The sequence below is a fragment of the Bubalus bubalis genome, chromosome 6 (assembly GCF_019923935.1).
Source record: "Bubalus bubalis isolate 160015118507 breed Murrah chromosome 6, NDDB_SH_1, whole genome shotgun sequence".
Taxonomy (NCBI): Eukaryota; Metazoa; Chordata; class Mammalia; order Artiodactyla; family Bovidae; genus Bubalus; species Bubalus bubalis.
In genome coordinates this window covers 24,375,686-24,389,539 of record NC_059162.1, presented here as the reverse complement: position 1 = coordinate 24,389,539, position 13,854 = coordinate 24,375,686, and the positions used below count along the sequence as shown (strand labels likewise).

At 38.6% G+C, this 13,854-nt stretch overlaps 1 protein-coding gene across 4 annotated transcripts in view; it reads right to left on the bottom strand.

Moving 5' to 3' along the window:
* Positions 1-13,854, bottom strand: part of TBX15 (T-box transcription factor 15) — a 125,813-nt gene that overhangs the window by 46,010 nt on the left and 65,949 nt on the right. For all 4 annotated transcript variants that reach the window (XM_045166058.1, XM_006049364.4, XM_045166057.1 and 1 more), the window contains exon 2: positions 4,774-4,987. In XM_045166058.1, coding sequence (XP_045021993.1) covers positions 4,774-4,874 — 101 coding nt within the window. In that variant the 5' untranslated portion in view covers positions 4,875-4,987. The remainder of the gene's footprint in view (positions 1-4,773; positions 4,988-13,854) is intronic.

The window sequence follows — 13,854 nt, the reverse complement described above, 5'->3', positions numbered from 1 at the left end:
GCACGACTGAAGCGACTTAGCAGCAGCAGCAGCAGTGGAAGCATCTCCTAACCACTGGACAGCCATGGAATTCCCTAAAACATCTTTAAATATACTTACACTTTTATACTTAATACACTTGAATAACTTATATTCTTATTCCCTAAGTAGCTTATCACAGTTAATTGCAGTGATCATGAAATACTTTTCGATTGTCTACTTGAAAATGATCACTCTAAAAATAATATCTCAAGAAAAGAAGAAAAGAAGGAAGGTGCTACCAGTTCTCAAACAAAGGACCACCAACGTTTTTTTTTTTTTTTTAACACATAAAACTGTAGAAAAATTTCTGCAAGTTCTCAGGCTGTCAACGTGTGTGTCAGAGGAAGGACCCTGTGGAATAAGAAGCAAATACCAAATGAATTCTAGTGGCCTCTGGGCAATACCTTGTTTCCACCACAATGGCTTGTTAAACTTGCCAAAGCAAGCGAGGTCAGGATATGGCACTTTACAACTACTCTCATAAGTGAAGAGGAGGAGAGGGAGCAGCCCCAAAGAGGTATTGAGTTTCAAGGAGACTAAAATAAAATTTGCCATTCTTCTTTAACCATAAGAAAGAAGAAAAACATCAGGCTATTTTGCATGTCATTCATTTAGGAGCCAGACATAAAAAGTGTTCAGTTTTTTAAAAAATGTGGATTGCCCTGAATGTGCTCTAGGGTACTTGTACACAAAATGCTGCATTAAGTTTAACCATCTGGGGCCAGTTAGTTGAACTGGGCAGAGCACGGTGCTAATGAGGTCAAGGTCACAGGCTTGATCCACATATGGCCTAATTGGCTTTGCTCCATTTCACAGCCATAGACCATACCCTGACCCCAGACAGTCATCTCACAAATGTGCATTGGTTGTTTACATGAGGGGCTTTCTGTGCTAGTCACACACTCTACTACTCATCAAAAATTACTCAGAAAACAAAAGTCCTCTGGTTATAGGTTGGTGACATCATAACCTTGTTTGAGGTTAAAGCACAAGAGTGACCATAGATCTTCAATAGCGATGGTGGCTGTTTCTTAAATATTTGCAAAGAATAATGTCAGTATTACCAATTCTTCTTCTTCACTTTATAACTTTCAGAAGCTTCTATTGGTATTTCAGTTTTAGATTTTCTTTCTCTATTCTTAAAGTTTAATTAGAGTGTCTTCTATTTTAGTATTATGGCAAGCTAATGAAATTTTATTGTGGGCTGCTCATAATGACTAAATCTATCATTCACTGTAGGTGAGGCACTTTGATTCACATTAACTCTTGCCAAAAATTTGGGAACCTTGGTATATACATGTACATATAGATCATTAATTCCCTTCTTAATAACAGTGACTTATGATTGCCCTGTCTATATAAATGTTTGGAGAACATCTTTCTGGGGGTGGAAAAATCCTCTCTCTTACTACCTGAGATAAGAAAATGTGGTTTCTGTCAGCCAGCAACAGAGGGCTACACTACACTAAAAGAGATGAATTTATTTCCTGATGACTTCAAGAAAAAGGGTCAGATGGTTTTAAATTCAATACCTGTTTTGTCCAAAACATTTATATGACCTTGAGTGGAGATGCTACCTGTCTTTTTCCAGTTCTTTAGAACTTAAGTTCTAAAATGAATGAGCTATATGGCTCTGGATAAGTCATTTAAATTCACCATCTATAAAACAAAGGAAAAGAACTAAACAATACTTACAGTGACTCCTGCTTTCAATTCTATGCTGATATTTGAATTCTCTCATTAAAATCTTACCAAAGTTGCTTTTTCTTTTTGTCAGTATTTTAGCACAGAATATCAAGCAACGTCATAACACCCAAGGAAAAATTAATCTTTCATATTCACAAAATGAGATGAGTTTAGTTTTCATTTTATGCCTAAATTTAGGTCAATTTTTTTGACTTCCAAACCCATTAATCCCTACAAACACCTCTGTCCATGGTGCTGACCATGCAGGTTCTGTTGGTGCACTCAAAGATTGAGGGTTCTGTAGACTACAGTAGTTCTGAATCAACAAGTTTACAGTTTGGAATGTGAAAAGAAGTAGATGGTGACTAAGGTCTGAGAGGGGAAAAAGAACAGAGAGGCATACATAACTAATACAATGGAAACTGAAATTAAAACTGAAATGGACACTACATAGGAAGAAAAATGAAGTGACAAGGAAAGAATCAATTTCTGGGATGGGGAGGGAATGAAGAAAATTTACAGAAGAGAAAGACTTCTTTGCATGTTTCTCAGTGGTTCCAGAATTACTTGAGCAGAGTTACTGACAATAACATTAATAGCTGAGGCACTTCAACACGGAAGCAACAAGTACAGTTTCTAAACCTAAACAAAGGGATATGAATAAAGAACAAACTGCACGTCTGTGCTCAGAATGCCTGGATATATTCAGGTTGTTGTTGTTTAGTCACTGAGTCATGTCTGACTCTTTTGTGACCCCATGGACTGTAGCCCACCATGGCTACATGGCTCCTCTATCCATGGGGTTTCCCAGGCAAGAATACTGGAATGGGCTGCCATTTTCTTCTCCAAGGGATCTTCCTGACCCAGGGAGTAAACCCACATCTCCTATAAGGGCAGGTGGGTTCTTTAGGCAGGTTCTTTAGCACTGAGCCACCTGGGAAGCCCATATATTCAGACCAAAGTGAATTTGTGAAGGTAGAGATACAGAAAAGAAAACAATGCAGAATAAATCATGAAATGACATCACAGGAGAGTTGTCAAGGAAGTGTTCGAATAAACTGAATTCACTGATGTGTAGGGAACAGGGAATGATATCAGGAACAAATGTGATTAAAATACACAGACATAATGTTAATAGTAGTAAGTATACTGCCCCCCAAAGAAAACTGGAAAATCTGATAGACAATAAAAGTAGTATTTCCCCTCTCACCAAACTAATGCCCTTAACAAACACTAAGAAAAAGAATAAAAATATCTTCCTTGAATTGCTGTTTCTGTCCAAGTCATAATATCTCAAAATGTAGAATGAAACTCACGCAACAAAAAGAGATGGCTTTTGAAAGTAATTCTGAATAAACGGTGAAGTCTTACTGTATAGCACAGGGAACTATATTCAATACCCTGTGATAAACCATAATGGAAAAGAATATTTAAAAGAATGTGTATATATATGTGTGTGTGTGTGTGTGAATATACTGAATTACTTTGCTGTACAGCAGAAATTAACACATTGTAAATCAACTATACTTCAGTTTCTAAAAAATAATTCTGAAAGGTATTGTGAAAGTAATTCTCCTTCAATTACTCAAATTGCTCCTCCAAATAAAGTTTTTTTTTTAATGACTTTATTCTCTAATAAAACTTAAAGAAGGAAGGGGGTTTACAGGGGAGGGTGAAACTGAATAAGACTTCTGGTTCATTTTAAGATCATCTTTTTGTAACATCTTAATGAGAGGTTTCTCTAAATGCATATTCAAGTGAACTGCTGCTGCTGCTGCTAAGTCGCTTCAGTTGTGTCTGACTCTGTGCGACCCCATAGACGGCAGCCCACCAGGCTCCCCCATCTCTGGGATTCTCCAGGCAAGAACACTGGAGTGGGTTGCCATTGCATGAAAGTGAAAAGGGAAAGTGAAGTCGCTCAGTCGTGTCCGACTCTTCGAGACCCCATGGACTGCAGCCCACCAGGCTCCTCCATCCATGGGATTTTCCAGGCAAGAGTACTGGAGTGGGGTGCCTAGACCCAGTCAAAGCATGCTTTTGCTTTAAATGTCCATGGTTTACGATCAGTGAGATGAGTCTTTTTGGTCTCTGTGATGTGAGACTACGTCGATTGACTCTGTAAATATGAAACCACTATAACTGTTTTAATTTCAATGAACTATTCTTATACACTAAAAAATTCAGTACAGATTTATTTTCATTTGAATTCAAAGGGCAGAACAGACATAAATACTTAAGACAATTGTTTTGGTGCCAAACAGATTTGTGTAGAATTCTGAGCTGTCCTTTACTACCTGTGTGGCCTTAGTCAAGTTAATTAACCTCTTCCAGCTTTTGCATCCTCATCTATATATGGGATTATCATATCCTCCCTCAAAGGACTCCTGTGAAGTTTAAATAATGTAATACATGTTGAATATCTAGCACAAAACAGATACCTAACTCTGAACATATGTAAAGATACCAATAAAGAAGTAGCTTAATTAACGGGGTTTATTTCAAGAAATGCTGTGTTTTTAAAACTTTTATCATCCTACATAAATTGTTTTGAAAGAGTTTTCAGTAGGTCCCATTAAAGTGATAATTTAAAGCCAACAGTAAAACACAATGAATCAATCAGCAGAGTTCCAAAAATGCACTCACCAAGCCCAAATTTTACCAAAAACAAAATTCTTACAAAAATATCTGGCTGATTTAAATGCCTTAGAAGATGCAAGCTTTTTCTCTTGAAAACACTGGTTGATGAAGTAACACTAGCTTTGGAGATCTATTGTTTGACTGTTAGGTACCATGGATCTCTAGTACTGGCTGGAACACATTTGCAAGCAGAAAATGTTTGTGAGGGTAGAGGTGATTTAGGTTTGAGTGATTCTTGGAGGAAAATAGCAAAATCCAATAAACACAAAAAAAGCATTTTATTAAGATATCCAGATGCTGAAAAGTGAATGGGAGTGGCTTTGGCTTCACCAAGGCCACCTACCGCAAATAAATAGAAAGAAAAATGTAACAGCTCCTAAGTTTGTTCTCCTGGTCTTCGAATCTGGCTATTAAAGGAATTGTCCTCACCTGCCTGCTTTGGTGATAATCATCTCAGTTCCAATGTCATGGAACCTCTTCCAGAGGTCAGCACATTGTAGCTCCACCTGAATCTCTTCCATGGAAGACATGGTGGCAGGCACAGGGCCTGCAGCACCAGGGCCCAGGTCAGCGTGAGTGTCAAAGGAGCAGGAAGTCCGCTCAGTGAGCACCTCGGAGTCGGAACCTGTGCTCTGCTCGGAATCTGCAAAATAAATAATTGAGCCTTAGGTGAGAAACTGCTGACTCCCCCCATGCCCCTGGCCTCAGAAAGATGGAGGCAGGGTGGGGGGCACGATGGGGTGGGGAGAAGGGTAACAAAAGGAGGCTTAAAGCTGGGAAGCTTCAGTGCACAGTACTCAGGGTATTTTTTGTGTGCGTGGTTTGTTTTTGTGATTTACGATCTTCTTTCGGGTTTCATGTTTCCAACATGACATCTGGCATTTTAGTAAGTTCTAGCAACAGCTGAAGAAAATTGGTCCACAATAGGCAATAGAAAGAGTGTGAATGTCACCATGTTGAAGGGAATAAAACCAAACTGGGGCAACAAAATAAACAAAGGCCAAATTTTAAGAAAGAATCATCATCACAGACTCCAGCTGCAAACCCAGATTAGACTTTTCAACTTCGGGGAAAAGATTCCATGCTAACAGCAATGTATTCTTTAATTCCATACCACACAGTATCACTGTCCATCAGTCAGTTACTTTTAAACACAGCAACTTTTCCTCCATTTATATATCCTGGTCATCACAAGTAATGAAAAGCTGTTAGGGATCTTCAGAAACACCTTGTTGTATATTTGAGTAAATGGCTTTCCCTAAAGCCCAATCAGGCCATTTTGGATTAAAAAAAAAAAAAAAAAAAAAACAGTCTGTTGTGAGGCAAGGATGTAAGCATATGGAAAAGGTTACCCCAAGAAGGCAGTTAAAACAAAGGGAATAAATGAGTTTAGGAGACACCTTGATTGGTTTCTAAAGTATGGGTAGAGGGGAGGGCTGATGCAAACAGGAAGGTAGGATTGAGAACAACCAAATAAAAAGCTGGCATGCTGGGCCAGATGGTCCTTTCCTCCTGTGTCTTCTATTCTCAAAGAAGAGGTCGGGTTGGGGGTGGGGGAGTAGGGAGGATGCAGACCAAAGAGAATGCTAGAGGCAGATCTGTAATTTCTCAGAATTTACTTTTAGAAGAATTGTATCTCCTAATATTTTCCAAACTTGGAGTAGCTAGTAGTTTATGTCAAATGATACTGCAAACCAAGCCTAAGAACCTATTTCTTCCACTCACCCTTAACATCTAGGATTCTGATTTCTACCCCCTAATTAAATACATACATAAAGAAAGGTTAAAAACAACAATGTCTTACTCTGACAACTGGCTTTTCAATGCTGTCAAAGGTCAGGACCTCTTGGGCACCAGTCCTTGACATTAACATGACGGAAGAAGGCCGGGACACAATGCCAGACCATCTCGCGGCCATCCTCACTAACTGGAGCAGGTTTCCAGGCCTGTGAACAACGCCTCTCACGACACCTTTAATTTTCTTTCCTTCCAGTCCTAAAGTGTTCCTCTCTCAAGCCCAGGCAGCATTTCTAGCAAGAATCTATCACAGCTTTGCAAGCCCATGGGAAGCCAAGTGTCGTTTTTCTCCATCCTCCCCAATTCCTCACCCTCACTGCTGAAGACATTCAACACACCGCAGAACTGAACCAAGCTCCCAAACAACAGGGAAGCCTCTGCCCATAATCTTTAGTTTATCCACAATCACTGATCCAGTCATCATCTTCATCAAAAACATTAAAAAGTTGTATAGCCAGATTTTCCATGTCTAAGCATATCATTTTATACCTTGGACTAAACAGAAGCTAATGTTGGTCTCTTCCAAGTATAGAAAAACAGAGCTACTCATCTAAGGTGAGAGCTGTAGTTGAGCGACAAATCTCTATCCCAGCCTGATTCAGTCTGCCTTTCAGCAGAGCCATGACATCATCACACACACTCCAAACAATAGTAATCCAACCCCCTGAGGTCTGGATTCCCAAATCCCATTTTGTTTCTGTGATACGCCAAGAGCTCCTTGCTTATCACTAAAACTGTGACTTTTTCAAGATCTTCTCAAAGCAAGATTTTTAAAAAACAGTCTTGTCCTACTTTTGGGAGCAAAGTACTATGAAATCTCCCTATCATAGCATGCTATGATTGTGAAACAATTGGAAATAAACAACCTAAGTAGAGCCCGGCAAACATTTTTGACACATGATTTCTCTAGCATGTGTTTAGGAAGGAGGAAACAAAGGAAAGATACTGCTGCACTAAGTGATCAATTTCTAAAGGTAGCCAAATTGAGGTAGGGATTAGAATGGGAATGGTGGCTGCAGAGTAAGGAAGTAAAAGTCTCTGCTCTTAACTCCCTTCATCATCTGGAATAAAATAGGTATTCAGAATGTAACATTAAATGGACTAATGAATAATCCTGGGCAAATTATTTAGCCACATTGGACCTATTTCTTCATAGTACAATTAGAAGGACTGAACTGAAAACTTTCATAATCTCTTCTACCTCTAGTGGTTTGAAGAATGTAAGAATCCTTCTTAAGGCAACTTTCAGGATTAACCCAAGCTACCTCAATTAGAAGCATCATTTTTTTTAAATTCTACTTCAAAACTTCAGGAAAAAGTCCAAAACACATGTAAATAAGTCAAAAGAGATAAGCTTTTTTAAAGATCATTATACAAATTGCTTAATTGGGACTTTAGTTCTAAGTACTCAGTGGCCAACTATTTCCAATAGATTGTTAGCTGTTCAATGTTTGTTTGTTTTTTTAGATAAAACACTAAAACCATGATTCATGAAAGAAAAATTTGATAAGTTGGACTTGAAAAAAAATTGCAGAAGCATCAAATTATAAACTGTCTGGGCAAGATAATGAAAAGAGGAAAAGACTGAGGATCCAAATTCACATTATCATAGGAGTTGAAGAATTGAGTATTCTGTTTATAGTTTCAATCAAATCCATCAATAAGCACCTATCAGCATGTGGCCCTATACAAGGTACCATGTAGATAATTTGAAACAGAATCCAGACCTTGAGAAATTTCCCAGTTAGTGTTGATTAATTACGTGTTTATTAAGTGCTTATTATGTGCCCGGCACTGTGCTAGATTCTGGAAAATAGTGAAGTATACAATGGATCTCTTTACAGAACAAGTAGAAACTGGAAATGTTCATAAATAATCAGAGACCGAGATAAATACTACCATGCAGTTCTCCATACCATTACATATTTTTCTGTATGTCACATAGGAATTCAGGGAAGAAAGAGATCTAAGAAGGCTGGAACATTCCATGGTTACTAAGAAAGGAATGGACAAGATGTGGAGGCAGAGGCACTATTTTCCCATGAAGAGGATTTTCAGAAACAGTTGTTTTCCTGGAAATACTCTGTGCTCCTGAAGTCTCACTCCCTCACAAAATAAAGCCCAAATGACTTCTACATACAGAATGCAGGTACCAGCTCACATTTTCAATCACACGAACGCAGCATGTAATTTTCTATCCTTGGTTGTTTAACTGTCACAGGTTGGAAACAAAATTAATATTATAGCTTATATAGTTTGTTTTTTCATAAAGGAACATGTATGTTTTATTATAGAAACTATAGATGATCAAAAAGAAAGAAAAAAACAAATCACTTTTAATCTCATCATGTAGAAATAAACACTTTTGTGAGTGTAGCATTCTCGGGTATTTTCTGCAACTTTTATTTACCAACTTCATCTTTCTAAAAGATTAATTTACATTTATAGATATTAACTGACACATAACCTAATGTTAGTTTCACATGTACAACATAAAGATTCAATGTATGTATATACTGTGAAATAATCATCACAATAGATCTAGTTAACATCCTTCACCACACCTAGTGATCTTTGTGTGTGCAATCAGTGTTTTTAAAATCTCTCTTCCTAGCAGGTTCAAATATACAGTACAATATTATTAATTATAGTCACCATGCTGTACACTATATCCTCAGGACATATCTATTTTCATAACTAGAAATTTGCACCTTCTGACCATTTTACCAATTTCACCTCCCCTCCAGCTCCTGACTCTGGTAACCAACCAATTTGTTCTTTATAGCTAAGAGTTTGGGAGAAGGAAATGGCAACCCACCCACTCCAGTACTCTTGCCTGGAGAATCCCATGGATGGAGCAGCCTGGTAGGCAACAGTCCACGGGGTCACAAAGAGTCGGACACGACTGAGCGACTTCACTTTCACTTTTCACTTTTCACTTACATGCACTGGAGAAGGAAATGGCAACCCACTCCAGTGTTCTTGCCTGGAGAATCCCAGGGACGGGGGAGCCTGGTGGGCTGCCGTCTATGGGGTTGCACAGAGTCGGACACGACTGAAGCGACTTAGCAGCAGCAGCAACTAAGAGTTTAGGGTTTTTTGTTTGTTTTGTGCTTTTTGCTTTTTAGATTCCACACATAAATGAGATCATGCAATATCTACCTTTCTCTATTTGATTTATCTCACTTAACATAATGCCCTCAAGATCCATCTGTGGTGCTGTAACATAATAACAGTTATTAAAAATTACATTTTCAGTTATTAAAAAATCAACAGAGCTTTCCTTTTTATGTCTGAATAATATTCAATTGTGTGTGTGTGTGTGTGTGTGTATATATATATATATATCAATCACTGATTCTATATAGTTGGTTTTTAACTCCTAGAGCAGTGAGGGCTACCTGTGACATTAACTACTCTACAGTACCCTTAGAATTGTCATCTCAGAGTCCAGATCAACAGTCGAGGTAAAAATAAAATTTATTCCTTTGTAAAGTACATTTCCAAATCATAGTTACATAAAATATTTAGGCTAGCCAGATAAATTATTTCATCTGCTAATCAGAATGTACACTCAAGTTACCTAAGTGCATAGTGAGTACGTTATTTCAATTAAGTCAGGTCCTCCATTCAGAAATATAATGTCTTTTGAAGATCAGAAAATACTTCTGTGTTTTCAAGGTTCTTTCATTCTTGGCAATTTATGACTTCCTGCCTTCAAAAAATAACCATTAGGAACTCATTTGAATGACCTGGATAGATGTTTTGGCTATCAGATGTCTCTTGTGAACAATATTGTAATGAGGGAAGTTTTAGGAAGTCAGGAACATAAATGAAAAGTTACACATAACTAAGGAAGTTAAAAGAGAAAACTTTGGGAACCTGCACTAAGCTAGTTACAAGTCACTGGAGAACAGCATGTGACTCAGAGTCAAACCAACATATCTATTGCTTTCCAAAAGAGAATCTAACCATCAGTTCATAGGGTCACTCATTTTCTATCTCTGACCTATTTTGTATAGACAAGCTGGATACTGTAACACTAAGTTCTCAGAGAAAGCTCAGTTTAGCTTAGAGAGATTCCAGTTCTCAATTGATGCAAAACATAGCAATAATAGTTTCTTTCTAATAGTTTCTAATAGATAGTATTAATATACTATCTAATATATGGCATATTATGTTTATGTCAATTTTGTGGATGAGGAAATTAAGAAAAACTAAAAACAACATGGCCTATGAAGTTGGTCTTCGGCTTCCTGAATCAATGATCAGGTCTCCCCAAGATCATACTACATTCATCCTTGGCCAAAGCAGTCAGCAATTCTGTAACACCCTTCAACTGTTTGGCTGGCCATCCTTACAACTGAAATGGCTTAAATGTTTGATCTCGGCCAAATCACATAACTGGGCTTCCCTGGTGGCTCAGTGGTAAAGAATCTGCCTGCCAATGCAGGAGACACAAGTTCGATCCCTGGGTCAGGAAGATCCCTTGGAGAAGGAAATGGCAACCCACTGTAGTATTCTTGCCTGGAAAATCCCATGGACAGAGGAGCCTGGAGGGCTACAGTCCATGGGAAGGCAAAAGAGTTAGACATAACTTAGCGACTGAATAACAACAAGAAGTCACATATCTATTCTGGTCCCTATTTTCCTTAATCTTTATAGCACAGCACATGAGCATATAATTAGGGATACTATAAAGTCCCCTTTAAGTTTAATGTTTAATAAAGGATTTGTAGTACAGCTTAAAGAACACCAAGTCTAACAGCAGCAACCCAACCATGATAAACTGATTCAGTTGACATGTATAGGAAAAGCCTGTATTATGTGTTCTTTGACTTAATTTCAAAATTAGATATTATGAAAACATATTTCATGGGCTTCCCTGGTAGCTCAGCGGTAAAGAACCTGCTTGCAAGTCAGAAGGCGTGAGTTCAATCCCTGGGTCGGGAAGATCTTCTGGAGGAGGGCATGGCAACCCACTCCAGTATTCTTGCCTGGAGAATTCCATGGACAGAGAAGCCTGGTGGGCTACAGTCCATAGAGTGGCAAAGAGTCAGACATGACTGAAGCGACTTAGCATGCACACACTGACCAAACATATATCAGAGTCTGCCAGGTGAATTTCATCTCCACTTCACTAATAATTTTAAGTAATCATTTATTACTACAGTTAACAAGGCATATTTACTTTTGGGGCTTGAAAAACCAAGAGTAGGGTCTTGTAAAGCCACCTCATTTTGCAGTACCTCAGTTTCCTTATCTTTACTATCTCCTTATTTTACTATTAGAGTCAAGGGAAAGATACCTTCCTTCTCAAAAACTACATTTATATCTTTATGATAAAAACAGAATCTAATGTTATCAGCAGAATAACTTTGGACAGTGAGATAAATATAAGCTCATAAGAACTGTCCCAACCAAAGAATTAATGTGTGCATACTAAGTCACTTCAGTTGTACCTGACTCTGCAATTCTGTGGACTGTAGCTCGTCAGGCTCCTCTGTCCATCAGATTCTCCAGGCAAGAATATTGGAGTGGGGTGCCATGCCCTCCTCCAGAAGATCTTCCCAACTGAAGGACTGAACCTACATCTCTTACGTCTCCTGCATTGGCAGAAGATTCTTTACCACTAGCGCCACCAGGGAAGCCCAAAGAGTTAGTAGTCAACATATATTGAGCACTTACTGGCATTCTGCTAAGACTTTACACACATATCATCAGTTAACAAAACAACTCTAAGAGTTACTAGTATTCTCTCCATTTCAAATAATATTGATAGCCTAATTCAGATTACATCAGTTCTACCTCCTAAGGATTGCAGGCATATTAAACTACATTTACTGTCAGTTTTATTCCACCAAACATTTCTGCTTTGTATAGATCAGGTTGTATATGAATGTGCCAAGACAGATAAAACCAGTTCTTGCTCTGAGGGAGCTCACAATGCTGGAAGGACACAGAACCTGTTAAAGACAGTGGTCTTTGATAGGTGCTCTGACAAATGTAGGAGCAAAGCGCTAGTGGAAGCTCTGAAGAGCAAACAAGCCAATGAATGAGAGGATCGGAAATTTTATGAGGTGAAATTTAAGAGTGGGCTTGAAATCTCTATGAGCTTTATATGCGTTCAATATGAGCAAGCAAAGAAATTATGGAGACAGAATCTCAGGTAGTGAGAATAGCATTAGGAACTTGTCATTTTTAGAAAATTACAAGCACACTGATACAGCAAGAGCTTAAAATACATAAGGGAAGAGGGAAAGTGAGATAAACTGGAAAAATCAGGTTCAACTCAACTAGATAATGACTTACTGGTATATAATAAATGTACCAATTACTCTTCTATCAATAAATTCTTGAGACATCATTGGAGAAAAAACAAAAAACCCTGGCTTCATGGAGTTTATATTTTAGGAGGAATGTGTGTGTGACATAATATGGAGTTTAGACTTTATTTTGTTTACACCAAAGTTTTCTTTTAAATGAAAGTGAAAATAGCTTGGTGTTCCCTTCTAGACTATGAATTCCATAAACTGAGCTTCACACTTTGCTACATCTCCTGAATGAATGATACATGATAGCCTGGTTTCAGTGTGGAAGACTGGTGGTAGAAGCCTACTCTAGAGGCAGATAGGAGATGCTGAATTTTCTGAGATTAGATGGACAGTCACTTCCATGAGACTGGACTTCAGGTGTCATATTTTAAGCCAAGGTAAAAAGTAGTTTGAGACAAAAGAGAAAGACCCAACCCAGATGATAATCAAACAATCGTTCTTGGTTTTGTTTCTGCCAATAACTGGGACTTGCCTATATTGAGCAGTACCCTCTATCAGATACTGCTAGAGCGTCCACTCCTTGATCTACATCTTAAGTCCCAAAGTCTCTGAAACCAATACCCCCCCAGTCATCTCAGGGCCCCCATTCATACCACTGCAGACATCAGAAGCTTATAACCCAGGCAGCACTCCCTGTACCTGGCTCAAGTAATTCCTATTTCCAGAGGACCTCTACAGTGGAAATTGGTCCTGGGACATCAGATTTTATCAGGTAGCTTAGCAAAATCTGGTGATGAAACTTTTTATAGAGTAATTCTAAATACAGCAGAGGCAGAACATTTGGCACGGACCTGAGTGCAGACTGAGCCCAAATTTGATACCCCTTCCAGAGCTTCAAGGGAATGAACTATAACCCAGGTTGGATTAAACTAAAATTATGATGATAGCAAACACTCAAATGAGCCTGTTAGATGACTTTAGTAATGGAATGAAGTCTCTGAGCCCTCCATGCCATCCAAGTTTTATTTGGGAAAAGGGTTGGGGGTGGGGGCGGTAACCTGAAGCCTGCAATTCCCATGCCAATAATCCAATTAAGGAGACTGAGAGCACATATCCTTCAGCTGCCTAAAGCACTCTGCACCTGACAACCAGCACCTCTCTCACTGACAAGCAGACCACAGGCAAGGACCCAATGTCATCCCTGCGATCTAAGCCTTTTAAAGAGGCTTTGCAAAGAAGTGGCAGCAGTCATTTTTATATCTGTTTCTTGTTGATCAGACAAAGGCTCAATGTCACCAAAGGTTCAGCCTCTAGTGCTCCAGCTGCTTTAAAGGTGGAAGCAAACAAAAGAAGAGAAATAGCAGGCACTACACTAAACAGTTGGTATACATTTATATGTAAGCCTCATGCAATTTTCACAGAAAATCCTACGGAATAA